General features: G+C 43.6%; 1 protein-coding gene across 3 annotated transcripts in view; it reads right to left on the bottom strand.

Annotated features, from left to right (window-relative positions):
* The window catches only part of KCNMB2 (potassium calcium-activated channel subfamily M regulatory beta subunit 2), a 1,341,694-nt gene that overhangs the window by 79,372 nt on the left and 1,237,047 nt on the right, over positions 1-25,275 (bottom strand). For all 3 annotated transcript variants that reach the window (XM_073674936.1, XM_073674935.1, XM_073674934.1), the window contains one exon: positions 3,572-3,742. In XM_073674936.1, coding sequence (XP_073531037.1) covers positions 3,572-3,742 — 171 coding nt within the window. The remainder of the gene's footprint in view (positions 1-3,571; positions 3,743-25,275) is intronic.

The raw sequence follows: 25,275 nt of genomic DNA, 5'->3' as shown, positions 1-25,275 counted from the left end.
ATGGGCGTGATAGTAAGTATGGTTTAATTTAGAACAATAAAGGATTGTGTCTTTATTTCAATTAAAGGACTTTATTCTGGGTGTTTGTGTTTTTTTTAACTTTGACTATGGGGTTAGTAATGGGGGTGTCTTATAGACGCCTCTCCATTACTAACCTGGGCTTGATGTCAGCTGGCATTATAAGCTGACATCAACCCCAACCCTATTACCCCCTGCCACCGCACCAGGGCAGCGTGGAAGAGCGAGGCTAAGTGCCAGAATTGGCGCATCCTATGAATGCGCCATTTCTGGGGCGGCTGACGGCTGGTGTTTCTAGCCTGGGAGGGGGCCAATATTCATGGCTCCCTTCCTGGGCTATTAATATCAGCCCCCAGCTGTCTGCCTAGCCTTTGCTAGCTATTAAATTAGGGGGGACCCCACGTCATTTTTTTGGGGGGGTCCCCCATTTTAATAGCTAGTAAAGGCTATGTATTCAGCTGGGGGCTGATATTAGTAGCCTGGGAAGCTCCGTGGGTATTACCCCCTTCCCAGGCTTCAAACATCTGCCCCAGCCGTCTGCTTAACCTCCGCTAGAGCCTAAAATTAAGGGGAACCCCACGCCAATTTTTTTAATAATAAATCCTTTATTTTAATACTAAATGACAAGTACAGTAACCAACACTATCACTGTACTTCATATATATGTGACTGACATGTTTCTATCTATCTAATCTATGTGTGATGCTCTATCTTTCTGTTCTAAATTGTCGGGTACCGCTGCTGAATTGCCGGCCGGCTTTTTTAAAGAGACAGTGCATGAAAACACTATTATTTTTTTAAATAAATCCTTTGCACTAAATGACAAGTACAGTAAGCAACACTATCACTGTACTTATTATATATGTGACTGACATGTTTCTATCTATCTAATCTATGTGTGAAGCTCTATTCTTTCTGTTCTAAATTGTCGGGTACAGATGCTGAATTGCCGGCCGGCTTTTTTAAAGAGACGGTGCATGAAAACACTAATATTTTTTTTAATAAATCCTTTACACTAAATGACAAGTGCAGTAACCAACACTGTCACTGTTCTTCTTATATGTGTGACTGACATGTTTCTATCTATCTAATCTATGTGTGATGCTCTATTCCTTCTTGTCTAAATTGTCGGGTACCGGTGTATGCCGCTGCTGAATTTGCCGGCCGGCTTTTTTAAAGAGAGTGTCTTCTGAGCAGTTTGTCAGCTCTTGGACACCTTTGCAGGTGTTTTCTATGTGTTTCTATGTGTTTTTGTTTGCCTGCCATTGGTTTTAACGGTGTTCGACGGTGTTCTAAGGTGTTCGACGAACAGTTCGACGAACAGTTCCTCGAACATCCCGGTGTTCGACGAACCGAACCGAACCCGAACACTACGGGGGTGGCTCAACACTAATCTTAAGCTTAATATTTTATAAAAATTGGTGTTTTTGCAACAGCTATTTCAGTTTGATATATGTAATAACTGTTGGACATAGTAATGTTTCTGCCTTGAAATGAGGTTTATTGTACTAACAGAAAATGTGCAATCTGCATTCAAACAAAATTTGACAGGTGCATAAGTATGGGCACCCTTATCATTTTCTTGTTTTAAATACTCCTACCTACTTTTTACTGACTTACTAAAGCACTTTTTTTGGTTTTGTAACCTCATTGAGCTTTGAACTTCATAGCCAGGTGTATGCAATCATGAGAAAAGCTACTTAAAGTGGCCACTTGCAAGTTGTTCTCCTGTTTGAATCTCCTGTGAAGAGTGGCATCATGGGCTCCTCAAAACAACTGTCAAATGATCTGAAAACAAAGATTATTCAACATAGTTGTTCAGGGGAAGGATACAAAAAGCTGTCTCAGAGATTTAACCTGTCAGTTTCCACTGTGAGGAACATAGTAAGGAAATGGAAGAACACAGGGACAGTTCTTGTTAAGGCCAGAAGTGGCAGGCCAAGAAAACATCAGAAAGGCAGAGAAGAAGAATGGTGAGATCAGTCAAGGACAATCCTCAGACCACCTCCAGATAGCTGCAGCATCAACTTGCTGCAGATGGTGTCACTGTGCATCGGTCAACTATACAACGCACTTTGCACAAGGAGAAGCTGTATGGGAGAGTGATGCAAAAGAATCCGTTTCTGCAAGCACGCCACAAACAGAGTCGACTGAGGTATGCAAAAGCACATTTGGAGAAGCCAATTTATTTTTGGAAGAAGGTCCTGTGGACTGATGAAACCAAGATTGAGTTGTTTGGTCATACAAAAAGGCGTTATGCATGGCGGCAAAAAACCACAGCATTCCAAGAAAAACACTTGCTACCCACAGTAAAATTTGGTGGAGGTTCCATCATGCTTTGGGGCTGTGTGGCCAATGCCGGCACCGGGAATCTTGTTAAAGTTGAGGGACGTATGGATTCCACTCAGTATCAGCAGATTCTTGACAATAATGTTCAAGAATCAGTGATAAAGTTGAAGTTACGCAGGGGATGGATCTTTCAGCAAGACAATGATCCAAAACACCGCTCCAAATCTACTCAGGCATTCATGCAGAGGAGCAATTACAATGTTCTGGAATGGCCATCCCAGTCCCCAGACCTGAATATCATTGAACATCTGTGGGATCATTTGAAGAGGGCTGTCCATGCTCGGCGACCATTAAACTTAACTGAACTGGAATTGTTTTGTAAAGAGGAATGGTCAAAAATACCTTCATCCAGGATCCAGGAACTCATTAAAAGCTACAGGAAGTGACAAGAGGCTGTTATTTTTGCAAAAGGAGGATCTACTAAATATTAATGTCACTTTTCTGGTGGGGTGCCCATACTTATGCACCTGTCAAATTTTGTTTGAATGCAGATTGCACATTTTCTGTTAGTACAATAAACCTCATTTCAAGGCAGAAACATCACTGTGTCCAACAGTTATTACATATATCAAACTGAAATAGCTGTTGAAAAAACACCAATTTTTATAAAACATTAAGCTTAAGATTAATAGGGGTGCCCAAACTTTTTCATATAACTGTAAAAACACAAAAAAGAATTACTTGCACTCAGGTACACTAACATTTAATTTGTGCACCAAAAATTGTACCGTATGAATTTAACCTGAGAAAATACTTATATCTGAGTGAATATTCATATTTCATGTGTAACTATATCGCGCCAACTCTGATACCCCGTCCCGTGTTTTCCAGTTTTAGCATTTGCTGGTGAGATAGTTTATATAGTAAGCCAATGAATGTGATCTATGCGACTTCCTTTCTGCTTTTCTCTTCTTTGATGAATTCCACCCACTGTTAAAACCAATGCACTTTTATTTCACAGAGACATCTGGTGTCATTTTAGTCTGTTTCTGTACCTAGCTTCAAAGCTGGTGATCGCATATGTGTTCGGAATGCAAAGCTTCCAATTCAGGTCTTATTCATTTGGTGTTACACAGTTTTAATTTTCTATTGCACATTAAATGTTTCAAACAGATTGGAAAGTTACGAAAAAGCGATGAAATGAACCCAGTAAAAGCAATAAGGTCATATATATTCACATTGGATGCGACAGGCACCAAATTACCTCTGCATGTATGACCGAAGTAGTGTTATCCCTAGAAGAAAATACATCATAATGGAACAGACCATCATTGCCAGCCCCAGGAGTATCGCTCTGTCTTCTCCTGCTTTTAACGCTGTCACAGTTTTCCTTTTGTCCAGAAGGTCATGGTCCTTGATTTTTTGGTAGAAATTTCTGAAAATAAAATATTATTATTAGTTATGGAAAGAATGCAGAAGCATCTACCAAGCCAACTGAGAATAAATGTGTTACGGTTATTTTTAGTGCTATGCGTCTGTATTCTTTTTCCTCCATATATCTACATATGTTGTGAAGAATAAAATAACAGGTGTTGTACATGAAAGAGACCTTGTCATTAGAATGCTATATTTTTTATTAGCATGGCTTACTAGAATTAGTTCCATTTATATTCTCTTGTAGATTTTGTTAGCACATTTAATAGCAGTATATAAAAGAAAAAAGAGTCATCAGCGCTAATATACAGTACAGACCAAAAGTTTGGACACACCTTCTCAATTAAAGTGTTTTCTGTATTTTCATGACTATGAAAATTGTACATTCACACTGAAGGCATCAAAACTATGAATTAACACATGTGGAATTATATACTTAACAAAAAAGTGTGAAACAACTGAAAATATGTCTTATATTCTAGGGTCTTCAAAGTAGCCACCTTTTGCTTTGATGACTGCTTTGCACACTCTTGGCATTCTCTTGATGAGCTTCAAGAGGTAGTCACCGGAAATGGTCTTCCAACAATCCCAGAGATGCTTAGCATTTGTTGGCCCTTTTGCCTTCACTCTGCGCTCCATCTCACCCCAAACCATCTCGATTGGGTTCAGGTCTGGTGACTGTGGAGGCCAGGTCATCTGGTGTAGCACCCCATCAGTCTCCTCCTTGGTCAAATAGCCCTTACACAGCCTGGAGGTGTGTTTGGGATCATTGTCCTGTTGAAAATTAAATGATGGTCCAACTAAACGCAAACCAGATGGAATTGCATGCCGCTGCAAGATGCTGTGGTAGCCATGCTGGTTCAGTATGCCTTCAATTTTGAATAAATCCCCAACAGTGTCACCAGCAAAGCACCCCCACACCATCACACCTCCTCCTCCATGCTTCACGGTGGGAACCAGGCATGTAGAGTCCATCCGTTCACCTTTTCTGCGTCGCACAAAGACACGGTGGTTGGAACCAAAGATCTCAAATTTGGACTCATCAGACCAAAGCACAGATTTCCACTGGTCTAATGTCCATTCCTTGTGTTCTTTAGCCCAAACAAGTCTCTTCTGCTTGTTGCCTGACCTTAGCAGTGGTTTCCTAGCAGCTATTTTACCATGAAGGCCTGCTGCACAAAGTCTCCTCTTAACAGTTGTTGTAGAGATGTATCTGCTGCTAGAACTCTGTGTGGCATTGAGCTGGTCTCTAATCTGAGCTGCTGTTAACCTGCGATTTCTGAGGCTGGTGACTCGGATAAACTTATCCTCAGAAGCAGAGGTGACTCTTGGTCTTCCTTTCATGGGGCGGTCCTCATGTGAGCCATTTTTTTTGTAGCGCTTGATGGTTTTTGCAACTGCACTTGGGGACACTTTCAAAGTTTGCCCAATTTTTCGGACTGACTGACCTTCATTTCTTAAAGTAATGATGGTCACTCATTTTTCTTCACTTAGCTGCTTTTTTCTTGCCATAATACAAATTCTAACAGTCTATTCAGTAGGACTATCAGCTGTGTATCCACCAGACTTCTGCACAACACAACTGATGGTCCCAACCCCATTTAAACCTGACAGGGCACACCTGTGAAGTGAAAACCATTTCCGGTGACTACCTCTTGAAGCTCATCAAGAGAATGCCAAGAGTGTGCAAAGCAGTCATCAAAGCAAAAGGTGGCTACTCTGAAGAACCTAGAATATAAGACATATTATCAGTTGTTTCACACTTTTTTGCTAAGTATATAATTCCACATGTGTTAATTCATAGTTTTGATGCCTTCAGTGTGAATGTACAATTTTCATAGTCATGAAAATACAGAAAAATCTTTAAATGAGAAGGTGTGTCCAAACTTTTGGTCTGTACTGTATGTGTTTGTTAGATAATGAACCTTTGAATAAAAGAATAAACCAATCATTCAGAATTTGTAAGGGCTCGACCGCACTATTCTTACTGTGAAGTGCCCATATTGATTACTGCAAACACATTCACTTTGTCGGAATTTTGTCTCAGAGAAGTAAATGAGATCTGTCAACGGATACATCATAATAAGTTATTTGCACAAAGGGGTGGATGAGCCATAACTTAATGAATATTATAATATCATTATTTTCATTGTCTGGCTATGGATATATCAAGAGGAAACAGATCCATTGTTATTGAAGTCTTTTGGCAACTGTACTCTTCCTCTTATTTCAAACACAAGGTCAACGGCATCTAAGAAAACTTCATTGTAGGCTACATTCCCACAGAGGGTATTTGCTGTAGACCTCAGCCAGCGGAGGTCCCGGCAGTGATACCCGCAGTGGTATATATAGTGCAAAAAAGATACGGGGACAAGGCACATTTCATGATTTGCTTAGCAAAGGCTAAGGCTATGTGCCCACGATGCAGAAATTCTCCGGATTTTTCCTGAGCGTTTCTGCATCTCCCTTGCAGAAAAAACGCATGCAGATTGTACATGCGGATTGTACATACGTTTTTCCTGCCAGGGACATGCGGATCTGAAGCGTTCTTCACATGCATTTCCGCATGCGGGTTGACAAGCGCTTTCCAAGCGATTTTAGCATCACTTGGAAAGTGCTTGTCAACTTGGTCACACTATATAAATCCATGCAAACGGCATGGATTTATATAGTGTGACCAAAAGAATGGTTAAAAATAAAAAAATAAATCTATACTTACCTTCTGATGGCCCCCGCAGTCTTGCTTTGCTCCGTCCTGGCTGCTGGCAGATCGCGGTACACTGAAGGACCTGCCGTCACATGACTATGAAGTCAGCGCAGGTCCTTCAGTCCATCGCGAGCTGCTGGCATGGGAGGACAAGCGCAGCGGGGGCAGTTAGAAGGTAAATATAACATTTATTTTTTATTTTAGTATTTTTTTCAGAGATTCTAAGGTTCCCGGGTACGGAGGAGAGTCTCCTGTCCTCCACTCCTGGGTACCATCCGCACATTGAAACGCATGTAATCCGCATGTACAGATGCAGTGATGCGGAATCCATGCGTTCCAATGAAAATCAATGGCGGCGAAAACACAGCGCTTCCGCAAAATTATTGGTAGTGCTGCATTTTTTTCTGCAATGATAATCCACAGCGGAAATTTCCGCAGCATGTGCACAGCACATGCGGATTATCATTGGGGAAGATGGCAGGCCTTGTACCATGTGTTTTTTAAGCGTTTCTGCAGCGTTTTCGCCGCTGCAGAAACGCTTAAAAAACGCATCGTGGGCACACAGCCTAAAACTTGCACCTACAGCTGCAGCATTAATTGACATGCTACAGATATCAAACCCACACAACCATTTCTTTGATTTCTCCTATGCATCTCTTAACTATGGAGGTCATTAACCTACCCAAACCTTTCAGACTCTTCTTTACCTTAAAAAATTTCAATCACAACCTAAAAACACACTTCTTCAGAGAAGGCTCTGACCTACCTTAACCTGCTGTTTGAAAATCAGTTAAAATTAACATCTAAGTGTTGATTTGATTTTAACCCCTTAAGAACTAAGACATTTTTTGATACCAATGACTAAGCCTAGGACTAAACCACTTTTGGCCTAAATGACCAAGCTCCTGTCAGTTTATGCTGTGGATATTTTTTGAAGCACGTACCTGACATTTTTGAAAATCTGTTGAACTTTGCAGGCACTGTAAATTGCAGCATATTTTCTGCAAGCAAATACACAGCAGGAAATCCTCTATGTTTTTGGACAATAAGGACTTACAGTGGTGTGAAAAAGTGTTTGCCCCCTTTCTGATTTCTTATTATTTTGCATGTTTGTCACACTTAAATGTTTCAGATCACAAGACAAATTTAAATATTAGACAATGATAACACAAATAAACACAAAATGCAGTTTTTAAATTAAGGTCCTTATTATTAAGGGGAAAAGAAATCCAAACTTACAGGGCCCTGTGTCTAAAAGTGATTGACCTTATCCCTTAAAACATAAATTAACTGTGGTTTATCACATCTTTGGGAAGCTGAGTTCAATTTCCCTAGCCACACACAGGTCTGATTACAGCCACACCTGTTCTCAATCAAGCGCTGCTCACAGGCATTATGAGCAACACAAGGTATTTACAAATATACTTATCCCCACATGCTGAATACATTGGGCAATTTAAAAAAAGTACCTGACAACTTCTTTAAAGGGAACCTGTCACATCCTAGTTGCTATGTACACTGCCCCCATTGCTTTGTTAGTGATGCAATGTGCATCACTAACAAGCTGTTTTCATGAAAATTGGTGGTATAGTAATGCTTTTCTAATGTTTTATATACTTTGTCCTACCTGCTCGTATTCAGTCATAGGGGTGTGATTCTCAGAATCAATCATGGGCATTTGCATACGTCGGGCTGCTGGTCCGGCTCATGTGCACTGAGGCTGTGTAATTACCTGCTTCAGTGAGCATGCGCTGTGACCTGTGGCTCCTGGCACGTGTGCAGTCAATGTATCTTGTGGTCACCGCATGCGCAGTGACACTGCAGCGGTGACCGCAGGATACATTGACTGCTCACATTCTGCGCGTGCACACTGAAGCCGGTAATTACACAGCGGCCCGACATGTGCAAATGCACATGCGTCCCACAAACATAGTGCTTGTCAGGAGCAGTATTCAAATGTCATGAGCAGCGCCAACACTGACTGAATGTGGCGCCCGCCCATGACAGAATCTGAGAATCACATCCCTTTGACTGAATACGAGTAGGTAGGAAAAAGTATATAAAACATTATAAAATCATTATACTACCACTGATTTTCATTAAACAGCTTGTTAGTGATGCACACTGCATCACTAACAAACCAATGGGGGCAGTGATGATAGTAACTAGGACGTGACAGATTTCCCTTTAAGAAATACAAAATTAAGTCTTTGGAGTGGCCTAGTCAAAGTCCTGATCTTAATCCAATTGAGATGCTGTGGCACGACATTAAAAAGGTTATTCATACTCGGAAACCCTCCAATATGGCTGAATTACAACAATTTTGTAAGGATGAGTGTGCCAAAATTCATCCAGAGCATTGTAAAAGACTCATTGGCAGTTATCGCAAAAGCTTGATTGCAGTTGTTGCTGCTAAGGGTGGCCCAACCAGTTATTAGGTTTAGGCTATGTGCCCACGATGCAGAAATGAGGCAGAAAATTTCTGCAGCATTTCTGCATCTCCCTGGCAGAAAAAAACGCATGCAGATTGTGCATGCGTTTTTCCTGCAGAATACATGCGGATCCACATGCGGATTCACATGCGTTTCTGCATGCAGATTGACAAGCGCTTTCCAGGCAATAGCATCACTTGGAAAGTGCTTGACAACTAGGTCACACTGTATAAATCCATGCAAACAGCATGGATTTATACAGTGTGAACCGTAAAAATGAAAACAAATAAAGCTATACTCACCCCCGATGTCCCGGCGTGGCTGCAGCGCTGCTTCCTGTCTGGTTCCTGGATGCCGGCATCTCGCGAGACAGAGCGGTGAAGGGCCTGCGGTCACATGACTGTGACGTCACCGCAGGTCCTCAAGCGATGCCGGCATTCAGAGACAAGCCGCCGGACAGGTGAATATAAACTTTATTTGTTATTTTATTCTTCTTTTACAGGTACAATGGTACCCAGGTCTGGATGAGAGTCTTCTCTCCTCCAGAACTGGGTACCATCCGCACATAGAGACGCATAGAAGCCGCTTGTAAAAATGTACAGTCGCGGTTTCTATGCGTCTCAATGCAAGTCAATGGCGGGAGTTCCGCTGCGCTTCCACAAAATTAAATGACATGCTGCGGATTTTTGTACGCGGCATAAACGCTGCGGAAAAATCCGCAGCATGTGCATAGAACATGCGGAATCCCCTTGGGGACCATGGGGTGCGGATTACCTAGCGTTTCACAAGCGTTTCCGCTGCGGATATTCCGCAGCATAAACGCTTAAAAAACGCTACATGGGCACACAGCCTTAGGGGGCAATCACTTTTTCACACAGAGCCCTGTAAGTTTCAATTTTTTTTCCCCTTAATAATAAAAACCTTCATTTAATAACTGCATTTTGTGTTTATTTGTGTTATCTTTGACTAATATTTAAATATGTTTTGTGATCTGAAACATTTAAGTGTGACAAACATGCAAAAGAATAAGAAATCACGAAGGAGGCAAACACTTTTTCACACCACTGTAGCCTTATTGTGTCCATAACCAGTCCCCACAACTGCCAAGACCTCTTCCCCATAACCTCCTTCACCATAAACTATGAGAAGCTTTCCAACCTACTCTCCAAATGGCAGTATACCACCTATCCACTTCATCCTATCACATCTCACCTTATACTAAAAGAGGTTGTCCACTACTTTTACATTGATGGCCTATCCTTGGGATAGGTCATCAAAGTCTGATCGGCCATGGTCCAACACCCGACACCCCCGCCGATCAACTGTGATTGGTGTTGGCGGCCACCGGCCGGAGGTACTTGCTTGCAGAGCTGGCTGTCTACTTGTAGTAGCCGAGGCTTGGTACTACACATCCGCCTCCCGTTCAAATCAATAGGAGGCAGATGTGCAGTACCCTGCTGAAGTCACTACATGTAGACGGCCAGCTCCGCAAGTGAATACGTCCGGCCGTTGGCCGGCACCAATAACAGCTGATCGGCGGCGGTATGCTGAGGATTAGCCATCAATGTAAAAGTAGTGGAAAACCTCTTGAACCTTACATCTGCATTTAGCCAGGACTCTTTCACCTATTACTAATAACAAGAATCTTTCCTTCTTCTTTCAAACATGCCACAATTCCATCTTCTTTAATATACCATTCTTTGACTCATCCCTTTTGTCCAGCTATTGCCTCACTTCATTACTTCTGTTTCATTACTCCCAGGGCAGGACATTAGCCCTGCCACAGATTTTAAAGATTTATTGTTTGAAGTGCTTCTGTTATGTTTGGGAGTATAAAAAAAACATGGATATTGGATGAAGTATCTATCTGGCAATGTTGCAAATGTCTGGTTATATTTTCAGGTTTACAGCGACTGCTCTGTGCTCACTAACATCGGACATTAGAAGTTATTAGCAGTTTTTACGAAGCAGGAGAAGAAAAGGATCAGACAGGTATGGCCCTACAGCTTCATCTAACAACTACCTCAGGTTATATGGTCCAGCATAGAGTTAGGTGAATTTATTTTAGAGGAATTGAATTCTACTCAAATTTTTAAAAAATACATATTCTCCAGACTGTAAATTTCTCGTAATTTGAGGTGTATAGAGGACCAGCAAAAGGTACAGTCCTCAGCGCCTTTTCTTACTGTCACCGCACACTGAAACCCTCAGCATCTTCACGCTAGACTGGGACTTCCAGCTTTGATATCTCTGTGCATATGCATTGTAAAGCCCTAGCTACATTGTGATGTGTGTCGCAACCTTACAACGCGCATTCTAGGCCACAATATCTCATATCTCCACTGTCTTGAAGAAATGTTCAACTCTGCCCTGACCTTCACGCCACTCATTCAAGCACTTATCACTTTATTCTGCCACCTCAAACTAAAAACTTATTGTGATGCTAGTCACTACTCACGGACAGACCATGAGGCAGAGAAGTCAGACATTCCGAGGTCAGTAGCAAGAGAATACGAAGAAAACCAAAGGGACAGAAAAAGGCGTAATTCAGGTCACAGGCCGGGGTCAAAATACAAGGAGATAGAGGATCAAAGCAGAAGGACAAAATGAAAGGATAGTCAGAACATGGTCGAAAGGATCAGGCAGTGAAAGATCAGAACTCAGCACAACAGAATCAGGCAAACACTCACAGAACAACCTACGTCTGGCAGGGATCAGAGGCAGAAAGCTCAGTTAAGTAGCTGGGCAATCTCCAGAACAAAGAACATTAGGAGGAAGCCCAGCACCTTCCAGTCACAGATTTGACAGCCAAACTGTCAAACTATTGACAGCTCAGCAAAGCCCATCACAAGATTGGACGTCCGAGCTGTCAATCAAAACATTGACAAATCAGTATGACCAAGATTCCATAGGGCAGCAAAACAGTCTCTCACTGAGCGGAGGAATCGTGGCAGTACCCCCTCTTCTAGGGGGGGGGGCACTGGACCCCCAGGTTTCCCAGGAAACCTGCAATGATAGGCCCTGATCAGACGATCGGCATTTACGATGCGAGCAAAGACCCAGATCTCTCCTGCAGTCCGTAACCTGTGAATGAGGTACTGGAGGGAATTATGAATTTTATGAGAATCAGCAAATTTCTGCATTTCAAACTCAAAACTGTAAATGACAGAAACCAGCGCAGGCAGAGATGAAGGAGACAAAACCAAAGGGACAAACTCTTTTAACAGAGATTTATGGAATACATTTGGAATGCGAAAAGATGGAGGGAGTTTTAACCTGAAAGTTACTGGGTTAACTACCTCCAAAATCTCATACAGACCAATAAACATAGGACCCAACTTCGCAGATGGCACTTTCAATGTAATATTTTTGGAAGATACCCAGACCTTATCACTAACTTTGAATATGAAACCCCCTGAACGTTTCCTATCTGCCTCCTGTCGCTGGCCTCGCTGAGCCACCCCAATATTATTCTGAACCTCCCTCCAGACATTCCCAAGTTTCTGTATGGCAACCTCTACTCTAGGACAACCAGAACTTATCCTTGAGAATTCCCCAAAATGAGGAAGAAAACCATAATTACAAAAAATACGGCAAGGTTCCAGTAGCCTGGTTAACCCAACTGTTAAAGGCAAACTCAGCGAGCGGTAAGAATGAGGACCAGTCCTCCTGCTGAGCCACAACGAAACACCTTAGAATTTGTTCCAACTACTGATTTGTCCTCTCTGTCTGACCGTTGGTTTCAGGGTGGTAAGCAGAGGAAAACGATGAGTCAATCCCCAAATTCCTTACAAAATGCTGTCCAGAATTTGGAGACAAACTGCACCCCCCTATGAAATACAATGTTCAAAGAAATGCAGTGTAATCTCACCACATGATTGATAAATAACCTGGAAAGCGTCTCTGCATTAGGTAACCCCGATAACCGCACAAAGTCATCTTTTTTACTAAATAGGTCAACTATTACCCAAATAAAAAAATGTTCTCTAGGCAAAGGCAAATCAGTAATGAAATCCATTGACAAATGAGTCCATGGTCTTTCTGGAATAGGCAATGAAGCCAATTCCCCAGCTGGACAGTTATGATAAACTTTAGCGCGTGTGCAAACCTCACAAGCTGATACAAACCCCTTAATATTGTTAAGCATGGATGGCCACCAAAATAGTCTACATATAGCTTTTTACGTAGCAGGGACCTCGGGGTGAACATTCAAGATGGATTCATGAAACTCTTGCAACAGACATAATCATAGATACACGGACATAAATAATTTAGACTCAGGAGAAGCGGAAGGAGCTAATGACTGAACTTCGCGAATCTCGGTCTCCATTTCTGAGGATACCATAGAAATTACTATAGAGGAAGAATGGAGGATGGATGTTCTGGAGGAGAAACTTAATCAAGGTTGATAAAGCGTTAGCCCTAACATTTTTTGACCCCAACCTGAACGTGATGGATAAATGTAATCTAGAAAAAACTAAGGATCACATGGCCTGTCTCAGGGTTAAATGTTTAGCAGATTCAATATAAGCTAAATTTTTATAATCCTGATGAATAGCTCCCTCCAAAAAATACCTCCATTCTTCAAAAGCTAACTTGACAGCTGGCGATTTCCAACATCATAATTTCTCTCAGCAGATGAAAATTCTCTATGATGAATGGTTTCTGAATATTGGGTTGAATCAAAACTGGAATAGACATGATATGAAGCACTCTTTTCATTAATTAAAGGCACCTATAAATTAAACCTGAGTAAGTGTACGGCCATGAAGCACCAAATATAAATACACCAAAGAGAGTTATGCTTCACAACACCAAAGAGAGTTATGCTTCACACATAGAGCCAATATTTTAAAAAAATTATCAGATCTTTATTGAAAACATTAATATTAAAAACACATAAAAAGTGAGATACACCACTGGAAAAACCTAGGTGGGCAGCATCGGGCAAAAATAGTTTTAAAGTACAAGTAGCAGTTGAAAGTTGAGTAAATTTCATGCTTATAAGATAATACACTAGTGACTTAGTCACTTATTACTTAATCCCACATAAAGATAATATTCAATGCTAAGTACTAAAGTGGCGAAGTGACATATCATGATAGGGATACCAATTTATCCAGTCAAAGTACAATACATATTTAAATAAGCAAATAAAAGAAAGGAAACAATGCTACATAATTACCTGAGTAGGAGCTTCGGGGGACCCACCACACCCAACTCGCGTTTTGCAATGAAATGATTTGTCCGAGGCTTATCTTATAAGCATGAAATTTACTCAACTTTGAACTGCTACTTGTACTTTAAAACTATGTTTGCCCGGTGCTGCCCACCTAGGTTTTTCTAGTGGTGTATCTCACTTTTTATATGTTTTAATATTAATGTTTTCAATAAAGATCTGATTAATTTTTAAAAATATTGGCTCTGGGTGTGAAGTGTAACTCTCTTTGGTGTATATATTCATTAATTAAAGGCCCCAATGGCAACCGATGACCAAACCTTAAGATTCACCCCTTACATGTGAGAACAGTAAGAGGTTTAACGATCTGCGAAAAACCCCTATTACATTTTCTATAGTAATTGGCGAATCCTAAAAAACGCAGTAGTGCTTTAAACGGGGTATTCCCATCTCCAAACTCCTATCTCAATATGTAGTAGGTGTAATAATAATAATAATAATATTAGCAAATACCCCCAATTAGAAATGTAGTATAGATTTTCTGATTTGCTACATTGCTTACCCCATGTGCAGGACATTGCAGGATCTTAGGTATCCATGGTTACGACCACTGATATAGTGACAGTTAGTTACCTAGCTGCTAGTGGTCGTAACCATGGATACCTAAGGTCCTAGAATGCCTACACATGAGGAAAGACATAGGGAATCAGAATAACTATACTACATTTCTAATTTGAGGTATTTGCTAATATTATTATTATTACACCTACTACATGTTGGGATAGGATCTTGGAGATGGCAATACCCCTTTAAAGTTGTGAAGATGAACCCAATCAATTAAAGTCTGCACCTTCCCGGGATTCATCTTAAACCCTTCAGCAGATACAATGATCCCCAGAAATTATATTTCTTGAACAGCAAAAGTACACTTTTCTAATTTTGCAAACAAAGAATTTTCCCTGAGTTTTTGTAAAACATAATGAACATGCTCTTAGTGTGAACTCAGGTCAGACGAAAAAATTAGAATTTCATCAAGGTATACCACAATAAATATCAGAAAAAATGTCATTCATAAATTTCTGAAAGACAGCAGGTGCATTGGTTAAACCAAAAGGCATGACCAGATTCTCAAATAGACCCTCAGACATTAAAAACGTTGTCTTCCACTCACCACACTTCTGGATGTGTATCAGATAATAAGCCCATCTAAGATCAAGTTTAGAAAACCATTTAGCCCTAGTAAGCTGATTATATACATAGGTTGGGGATGAGTAAAAGTGGGTAAGTATTCTTAACCATAATTTTATTTAGTTCACGCAAATTGAGGCAAGGGCGGAGACCAGGGCCGGCTCCAGGTTTTTGTGGGCCCTGGGCGAAAGAGTCTCAGTGAGCCCCTTTAACAAATACCACGATTCATGATGCACAGATACCGCAGAGAAATATATATATAGTACAATGCCAAAGATTTCACTTCTTACATTATATGACCGATATCTATTGTAAATTCCACAATAGCTCAGAAACCGGCGAATCACTCCATACGGAATACTGGCCCCCATAAAATGCTCCATACAGGATACTGGTCCCCATATAATGCTCCATACAGGATACTGGCCCCCATATAACGCTCCATACAGGATACTGGCCCCCATATAATGCGCCATACAGGATACTGGCTCCTATATAACGCTCCATGCAGGCTGTGCCCCACATAATGCTCCATGCAGGCTGTTCCCCCCACATAATGCCTCATGCAGGCTGTTCCCCCCACATAATGACCCACGCAGGCTGTTCCCCCGATATAATGCCCCATGCAGGATGCCACCCCCCCTTATAATGCCCCATGCAGAATGTCACCCCCCTTATAATGCCCTATGCATTATGTCACCCCCCCTTATAATGCTCCATGCAGGATGTCACAGGATGTCACCCCCCCTCCCTTATAATGTCCCATGCAGGATGTCACTCCCCCTTTTAATGCCCCATGCAGAATGTCACTTCCCTGCCCTTTTAATGCCCCATGCAGGATGTCATTTCCCCCCCTTATAATGCCCCATGCAGGATGTCACCCCCCTCCCTTATAATGCTCAATGCAGGATGTCACCCCCTCCTTTTAATGCCCCATGCAGGATGTCACCCCCCCTTATAATGCCCCATGCAAGATGTCACCCCCCTCTCTTATAATGCCCCATGCAGGATGTCACTTCCCCCCTTATAATTCCCCATGCAGGATGTCACACCCCCCCTCCCTTATAATGCCACATGCAGGATGTCACTCACCCCCCCTTTTAATGCCCCATGCAGGATGTCACTTCTCCCCCCCTTTTAATGCCCCACGCAGGATGTCACACCCCCCCTCCCTTATAATGGCCATGCAGGATGTCACTTTACCCCCTTTTAATGCCCCATGCAGGATGTCACCCCCCTCCCTTATAATGCTCAATGCAGGATGTCACCCCCTCCTTTTAATGCCCCATGCAGGATGTCACCCCCCCTTATAATGCCCCATGCAAGATGTCACCCCCCTCTCTTATAATGCCCCATGCAGGATGTCACTTCCCCCCTTATAATTCCCCATGCAGGATGTCACACCCCCCCTCCCTTATAATGCCACATGCAGGATGTCACTCACCCCCCCTTTTAATGCCCCATGCAGGATGTCACTTCTCCCCCCCTTTTAATGCCCCACGCAGGATGTCACACCCCCCCTCCCTTATAATGGCCATGCAGGATGTCACTTTACCCCCTTTTAATGCCCCATGCAGGATGTCACCCCCCCTTATAATGCCCCATGCAGGATGTCACTTGTTCCCCCCCATATAATGCCCCATGCAGGATGTCACTTGTCCCTCCCATATAATGTCCCATGCAGGATGTCACTTGTTCCCCCCTCACCATATTATGCCCCATGCCTCCATACATTAAAAAAAATCAAATACTCACCTCACTTCTCACCTGCTGCCTCTGCTCCAGACTCCAGCGTTGCCGGCGTCTTCTCGCTGTGCACTGCCTGTGATGGCTCAGGAGACAGCGCGGTGGAAAGACGTCACTGCGCCCTCTGACCTGAGATGTCACAGTCAGAGGACGTGAAAGAGACTGGAGCTGCTGCGGAGGCATGGGGAGAGGTAAGTATTGTGCCGCCGGCTGCTGGGGCCCTGAGCAAGTGGTGGGGGCAGGCGTTGACACCACTCTCCTCCGTTCACAGGTCCCATAGCGCGGCGGGGTGAGTGGGCCCCCCCTGCTCAGGGCCCCGGCACTTGCCCGGGTGCTGACGCCGGCCCTGGCAGAGACCCCCATCTTTTTTTTTCACAAAGAAGAAACCAGCAGCTAGAGGTGAGGAGGAAGGACAGACATGACCTTTACATAAACTTTTGTTTACATATTCTCTCATAGCAGTCTGTTAAGGTCCAGATAAATTGTACAGACAAGCTTTAGGAAATTTGGAGTTAGGAATAACATCAATCGCACAATCATAAGGATGATGAGGAGGTAGTATTTCTGCCTCTTTTTCCGAGAACATATCTACGAAGTCTTTCAGGTATGCTGGCAGACCCTCCAGACTAGCGGAGCAAATTTGCACAGAATGAAGACATTTCTTATGGCAGTTGGGGCTCCACTTAACAATATCCTTTTGACACCAATCAATAACAAAATTATGAATATGCAGCCATGGAAACCCCAACACCAACCCAGCAGGTAAATTGTCTTAGACATAACAGGAGATGGACTCCGAGTGAAGTATTCCCACTCTTAGTGTGAATTCCACCGTTACCAGATGGACAAAGTTTTTGAGTAATGGTGTCTTGTCATTGGAGACAATTTAAATGGGTCTTTCCAATCTAACTATCCCTAATAATAATTTAAGAAACAGTCCAGAATCAATAGAGTTGGTGTCACACCAGGTGTGAAAGCAAAATAGAGAGGAAATGGAAAGGGAGCTCAGACACTAGGGAAAGGGGGAAGGGGTGACCTTCTAATCTGGACTAGCATCACCCTGTCTCCACCTAACGTCCCTACACAGCCTCCTCAGCTGTCGCCAATCATGTGCCTTGCCCTATTATCCCTGTCGTAAGGCTACAGCTGGGGAAGTGTTACGTGTCCGGGTGGTGGAACCTCTGTGTTTCGGTGCAAGGAGGGACCAGAAGGGCGTAACTAAGTACCTACTCGGCCTGACCAAGATTGCACGGCGGCTCAATTGACTCCGTGAACCAGGGAGGGACCGAGCAGGGGGACCAGGTGCCACTCTGGGACCGACCTTGTGTGAGAGCAGGTGACTCTCACGGGTCAGATGGCAGGAACTGACCTGTACCGCAGATGAGCACAGCTGGAAAGCTGATGGGTGGTCCGGGTAGACAACCTAGTGGGCACGACAGGTAACAGGCAGGTGCTCCAGGTAAGCAGGCTGGCGGGCACAACAGGTAACAGGCAGGTGCTTCCAGGTAAGCAGGCTGGTGAGCACAGCAGGTAACTGGCAGGTAGACTGGCGAACAAGACTGACAGGCAGACAGGCGGGCAGGACTGACAGGCAGACTGGTGAGCAGGACTGACAGGCGGACTGGCGGGCAGGACTGACAGGCAGCGGGACCTGAGGGCTGAAGCAAGTGTTAGCACACAGAACAACGACCATTGCACAGGCACCTCCATATTGGAGGAGGTGCTTTAAATAGGGGAAGTCCTCCGGCCATTGGCCGGGGACTTTTTAAGATGGCATGTGGCCCCTTTAAGAGGGAGGGAGTGCGCGCGCCCTAAGCACAGTGCATGGGAAGCTGCGCGCAGTGGACGCCGCAGTAGCTGTAGGACGGGAGCCGGAAGACGCCGGACCAGGGCCATGGCGGTGAGGGGAACAGCGTTGCTGCCCGGCAGGAGGCAGAGATGCCGATGCTAAAGGAAGGGAGGAGATGAGCACTAGTCAGCCTCCGCTAGCACTCTAAAGACAAAAGGGAATACAACACAGGGGAATTACAACTTAGCTTTAGAAGAAACTCCAACAGGGCACACGGCCTCAATACTCCAAAGAGGATGTGATGCTACTTCAGCTAAGTTCCAAGTAGGAATGAATTTAACCGGCGACGCCCACCTGGAGAGACCAGCTATATATACACCCAGGCCAGAGGGAGGTAGTCGCTGGATCCTAAAGACAGCCTCCTATCTAGGAAGCTGTCTGCAATGCCAAACGTTGAGACCTCCTACAAGCCACTGCAGAGTGACAGTCTGTCACCTCCGACACACCCGTGACAGTTGGCGCAGACACACAGTCAATGAAAGCAAGTGCTGATTCTGAAAACATAGTTCCACATTCAACAGTACTCTATCTGAGGAGTAAAAAGGTTCCTGGAAGCTTTGGGTGACCTCTTCCCAATCACCCAGACTTAGGTATTTCCTGACGGCTTGTTTGCTTGTATCAAGCAGTCCTTGAGATATTGCCCAGTGCAACCACAGTAGCCACAGAGTCCAAGATTGCACTGATGTTTCCTCACCTCGGTCCGAGAGCTGGCTGCTCCAACATCCATTGGTTTTATCTCAGGTAATGAAACAGACTCGGGAAGAATGAATGAAACCCCCTGTCCCTTTCTTGAATTCTATAATCCATATGAATGGCCCGAATTTTTGCCTGCCCTCAAAAAACAGGGTGGAGTATGCAAAGCCAGAGCATCCTTAACAGTATCCCTAAGACTACAGCAAAACTGACACCTGAGAGCAGCATCATTCCACAGAAACTCAGGAGACAATTGCCGGAACTCTGAGCTCTAATCCTTAGCGGTGTGGCCCCCCTGCATAAGGTTCATGATCTTAGCCTCCACGACCTGGACCCTGTCAGGTTCGTCATAAATCATCCATAAGGCATCAAAAAAGGTGTCAACAGAAGACCGTTCTGGGGCTTGTGGGGACAAAGAGAACGCTGTGTGACTGCAGACTTATGAATTCCCCCAGCGCACACACTGTGCACTGCAGGGATTCGCCAATTTCTGAGCCTGGAACAGCGGTGAGGTATATGTTATGTATACTCCTGGCCAGAGCCCATCTAGAGGGCATGGCCTCCCTCCATACACTTGTATTGAGTGAGAACGCACCCACTATTTGGCCATGGCCACTGGACAGTCATGTCACTAGACGGTGTGCGGCCTCGTTCAATACAAGTATATTGCCCACAAGTCAGGCTCTGGCCAGGGAAAATGCATAATGCAGTCCTGGCTCAGATACAGGTGAATCCCTGCAGTGCACAGTGCATGTGCTGAGGGATTCATAGGTCTGCAGTCACACAGAGTGACTGCAGACATATCATTTTGATTGGACATCCCCTTTAAATTGAAATTTTAAGGGTATACTTGCCATGGAGCAGACTGTGGCTGTTTTATGGCATTAGAGAACAGTGGACCCAGCCTTGTTTGCTCCTTCCTACATGTTCATTGGTGGTAAAAGCAGGATCAGTACTGCTGTCTTCACAGAAAATGTATTGTTAAGCATTGGCCCAAAGATTATTGAAATGATATGGAGAGTAAAGAAATACCAAGATATTCTGTCCTGGGTGTCAGAGTTTGCTCCACAATGAGGGGCACATATTAATCTTTACTGTGGGATCCTCTCTTCTATGCACACCATTGCAGATGCATACTTTTTCCATGTTTTACTTATCATCACTTCACTAAAATACACTCTAGACCTTATGCACAAAGGAGTATGTAGGATCTGTGTTCAAATGATGTCAAATATGACTCACATAGAATCCTGAGGGCCCAAAATATGGAAACTTACATAGATATGTCTCCTATAAGGCTCAGTGGTTTGCACTGGAGTCCTGGGTTCAAATCCCACCAAGGGCAATATCTGCAAGGAGTTTATATGTTCTACCCATGTTTGCGTGGATTTCCTCCAGTTTCCCTGGTTTCCTCCCATATTCCAAAGACATACTGATAGGGAATTTATATTGTGAGACCCAATAGCGGGCAGTGACGATGGTGTCTGTAAAGCGCTATGGAATTAATGGAGCTATATAAATGGGTATAATAAATACATACAGTTAGGTCCATATATATTTGGACAGAGACAACATTTTTCTAATTTTTGTTCTAGACATTACCAAAATAAATGTTAAACAAAACAATTCAGATGCAGTTGAAGTTCAGACTTTCAGCTTTCATTTGACCGTATCCACATTAAAATTGGAATAAGGGTTTAGGAGTTTCAGCTCCTTAACATGTGCCACCCTATTTTTAAAGGGACCAAAAGTAATTGGACAATTGACTCCAAGGCTATTTCATGGACAGGTGTGGGCAATCCCTTCGTTATGTCATTCTCAATTAAGCAGATAAAAGGCCTGGAGTTGATTTGAGGTGTGGTGCTTGCATTTGGAAGGTTTTGCTGTGAAGTAAACATGCGGTCAAAGGAGCTCTCCATGCAGGTGAAACAAGCCATCCTTAAGCTGCAAAAACAGAAAAAATCCATCCGAGAAATTGCTACAATATCAGGAGTGGCAAAATCTACAGTTTGGTACATCCTGAGAAACAAAGAAAGCACTGGTGAACTCATCAACACAAAAAGACCTGGGTGCCCACGGAAGACAACAGTGGTGGATGATCACAGAATAATCTCCATGGTGAAGAGAAACCCCTTCACAATAGCCAACCAAGTGAACAACACTCTCCAAGAGGTAGGCGTATCAATATCCAAATCTACCGTAAAGAGAAGACTGCATGAAAGTAAATACAGAGGGTTCACTGCACAGTGCAAGCCACTCATAAGCATCAAGAATAAAAAGGTTAGACTGGACATTGCTAAAAAACATCTAAAAAAGTCAGCACGGTTCTGGAAGAACATTCTTTGGACAGATGAAACCAAGATCAACCTCTACCAGAATGATGGAAAGAGAAAAGTATGGTGAAGGCGTGGTACAGCTCATGATCCAAAGCATACCACATCATCTGTAAAACACGGCGGAGGCAGTGTGATGGCTTGGGCATGCATGGCTGCCAGTGGCACTTGGTCACTAGTGTTTATTGATGATGTGACACAGGACAGAAGCAGCCAAATGAATTCTGATGTATTCAGAGCCATACTGTGTGCTCAGATCCAGCCAAATGCAGCCAAACTGATTGGTCATCGTTTCATACTACAGATGGACAATGACCCAAAACATAAAGCCAAAGCAACCCAGGAGTTTATTAAAGCAAAGAAGTGGAATATTCTTAAATGGCCAAGTCAGTCACCTGATCTCAACCTAATGTTATGTTCTGCTACCAGAGCTAAGGAAAGAGAGGAGATCTGTCCCTACGATAGAACTCAGCTAAATCCCTATGATGTAACAGGGGACCTGATCCTGCGATCAGACCTGCTAAAGTCCTAAGCTAGTCTGTACGGAGACCTATAGATGTGGGGAAGGAATCCCAACAAGTACTAAGGACTGGGAGGAAAATGGGACACCTCCTAACAGAAATAGTAGCAGACAGACGAACAAACAAAATATAAAGAACACAGTGGTCCATAGACCAAGCAAACTAACAGAGTTAGATACAGGGCACAGGCTAGCTAGAAAGTAGTTATACAATGAAGTCCAGCAAAGCCAGAAGGGCGGAGCGGGATTAAATAGGCCAACAAGGTCATGTGACCAGCAAAGGAAAAAACCTAAGAGCAAGGTTCTAACAGTACCCCCCCTTCTAAGAGGATCCTCGGGATCCCCTAGGACCAGGCTTATCAGGAAATCTCTTGTGAAACGCTCTGATAAGTCTGGACACGGAAACATCATCCGACCTCACCCAAGAGTTATCCTCGGGTCCGAAACCTTTCCAGGCCACAAGTTACTGCAAACTACCTCTATACCGTCTAGAGTTAAGGATGCGAGAAATTTCATATTCCCCGTCCTCCACCACCGGAGGAACAGAGGCAGAGGCGTCACAATCCGATACAACAGCTTTTTTCAACAGAGAGACATGAAATACCGGATTAATTGTCCAGGAGGTAGGAACCTCCAACCTAACAGCAGATTGGTTGACAACCTGAAGCACCTTAAAGGGCCCTACAAACTTGGGACCCAATTTCTTAGAAGGAATCCTCAACCGCAGATTCCTAGAGGACAACCAAACCATGTCACCAACAGCGAACAAAACCTCCTGTCGTTTCCTATCAAAGTAGTCTTTAGATTTTCTGTTGGCCTCCTGAAGATTACCACGCACATCCGTCCAAACTCTCTCCAAATCACCGGAAAAATTCTCCTCCTCAGGCACGGCAGATCCCAACTTGGAGAACGACCCAAACGACGGATGTCTCCCAGAACAACAAAAAAAAGGCGAACAACCAGCAGAAGAAGATGTATGATTGTTCAGAGCAAATTCAGCAAGTGGCAGAAACTCAGACCACCCCTCTTGATTGTCTGCCACAAAACAACGCAAGAACTGCTCAACATCCTGGTTTTCCCTTTCTGTCTGGCCATTAGATTCAGGATGATATCCGGACGAGAACGACAAATGAACTCCCAACCTGTCACAAAAGGCACGCCAAAAACGAGCCACGAACTGAGGACCCCTATCAGAAACAATGTCAGTAGGAACGCCATGAAGTCTGACAATTTCCTTGACAAAGGCCTTAGCGAGAGTTTTAGCGCAGGGCAGTTTGATGAAGGGAACCAAGTGACACATCTTGCTAAAACGGTCCACGACCACCCAGATGACAGTAAAACCCTCAGAGGGGGGAAGGTCAGTTATAAAGTCCATAGCCAAATGTGTCCAAGGAGCACTGGGAACCTCCAAAGGACAAAGCAACCCTGCAGCAGGAGTATGTGAGGACTTAGATCTAGCACATATAGTACATTGACGCACCCACTTAATGACTTCCTTCTGCCATCCAGGCCACCAAAAACTGCGACCCACCAGTCTCTTGGTCTCAGAGATTCCGGGATGACCTGCCAACCGAGATTCATGACACTCAACAAACAAATCTCTCCTAAAGGTCCCAGGCACAAACAACCTCCCATGAGGAGTGTTAGATGGGGCATTCTCCTGTGCTTTAAGAATCTCATCTTCCAAAACGGAGTCCAAAGCAGCTATCACAACACCTTCTTGTAAAATGTTCTCCTCTTTCTCAGCACCGACTATGGGAGAAAAACTGCGAGACAAGGCATCCGCCTTAACATTCTTAGTACCAGGGATGTAAGTAACGGAGAAATTAAACCGCGAGAAAAACAGTGCCCACCTAGCCTGACGGGCATTCAGGCGCTTGGCAGCATCAAGATATATCAGATTTTTATGATCCGTAAGAACCTGAACGGGAAATTCCGCACCTTCCAAGAAGTGGCGCCAGTGTTCAAATGCGAGTTTAATAGCCAATAATTCCCGATTACCAATATCGTAATTCAGTTCAGTCTCCGAAAATTTTTTTGAAAAAAAGGCACAGGGATGTAATCCATCCCTGTTATCCTGAGACAATACTGCGCCAACCCCCACAGAGGAAGCATCAACCTCAACCAAAAACGGCTTAGTCACATCAGGCTGCATAAGGATGGGAGCAGAGGTGAACCTCTCCTTGAGATACACAAAAGCTTCAATGGCCTCAGAAGACCACTGAACCGCATCAGCACCTTTCCTAGTGAGATCGGTCAGAGGTTTGACAATACTAGAAAAATTTTTATGAATTTTCTGTAATAATTGGTGAAACCTAAAAACCTCTGTATCGATTTCAAACCAATAGGCCTAGGCCATTCCTGTACAGCTTGAACTTTAACCGGGTCCATCTCAAAACCTTCGCTGGAGATAATGTAACCCAAAAAACTAATTCTCTGTACAGCGAACTCACATTTCTCCAGCTTAGCAAAAAGCGAATTGTCCATTAATAACTGTAATACCTCACGTACGCTCCGCCAATGAGGCTCCAGATCCGGCGAATAAATCAAAATGTCATCCAAATACAGAACCACATTTTTGCCGATCAAAGGTCTAAGGATGTCATTAATAAGATTCTGAAAAAATGCAGGAGCATTAGTAAGACCAAAAGGCATAACCAGATTCTCAAAATGACCCACAGGAGTGTTAAAAGCAGTCTTCCATTCGTCACCCTCCTTCATGCGCAACAGATTGTATGCCCCCTTAAGGTCAATTTTAGAGAACCACTTGGCCCCCATTAACTGGTTAAACAGATCAGGAATCAATGGCAGTGGGTAAGGATTGCGTACAGTAATTTTGTTAATCTCACAAAAATCCAGACAAGGACGTAAACCGCCGTCCTTTTTT

The sequence above is a fragment of the Phyllobates terribilis genome, unplaced genomic scaffold (assembly GCF_046119375.1).
Source record: "Phyllobates terribilis strain yellow unplaced genomic scaffold, ASM4611937v1 Scaffold_3__8_contigs__length_932513732, whole genome shotgun sequence".
Classification (NCBI taxonomy): domain Eukaryota; kingdom Metazoa; phylum Chordata; class Amphibia; order Anura; family Dendrobatidae; genus Phyllobates; species Phyllobates terribilis.
This window is presented reverse-complemented; position numbering and strand designations above follow the sequence as displayed.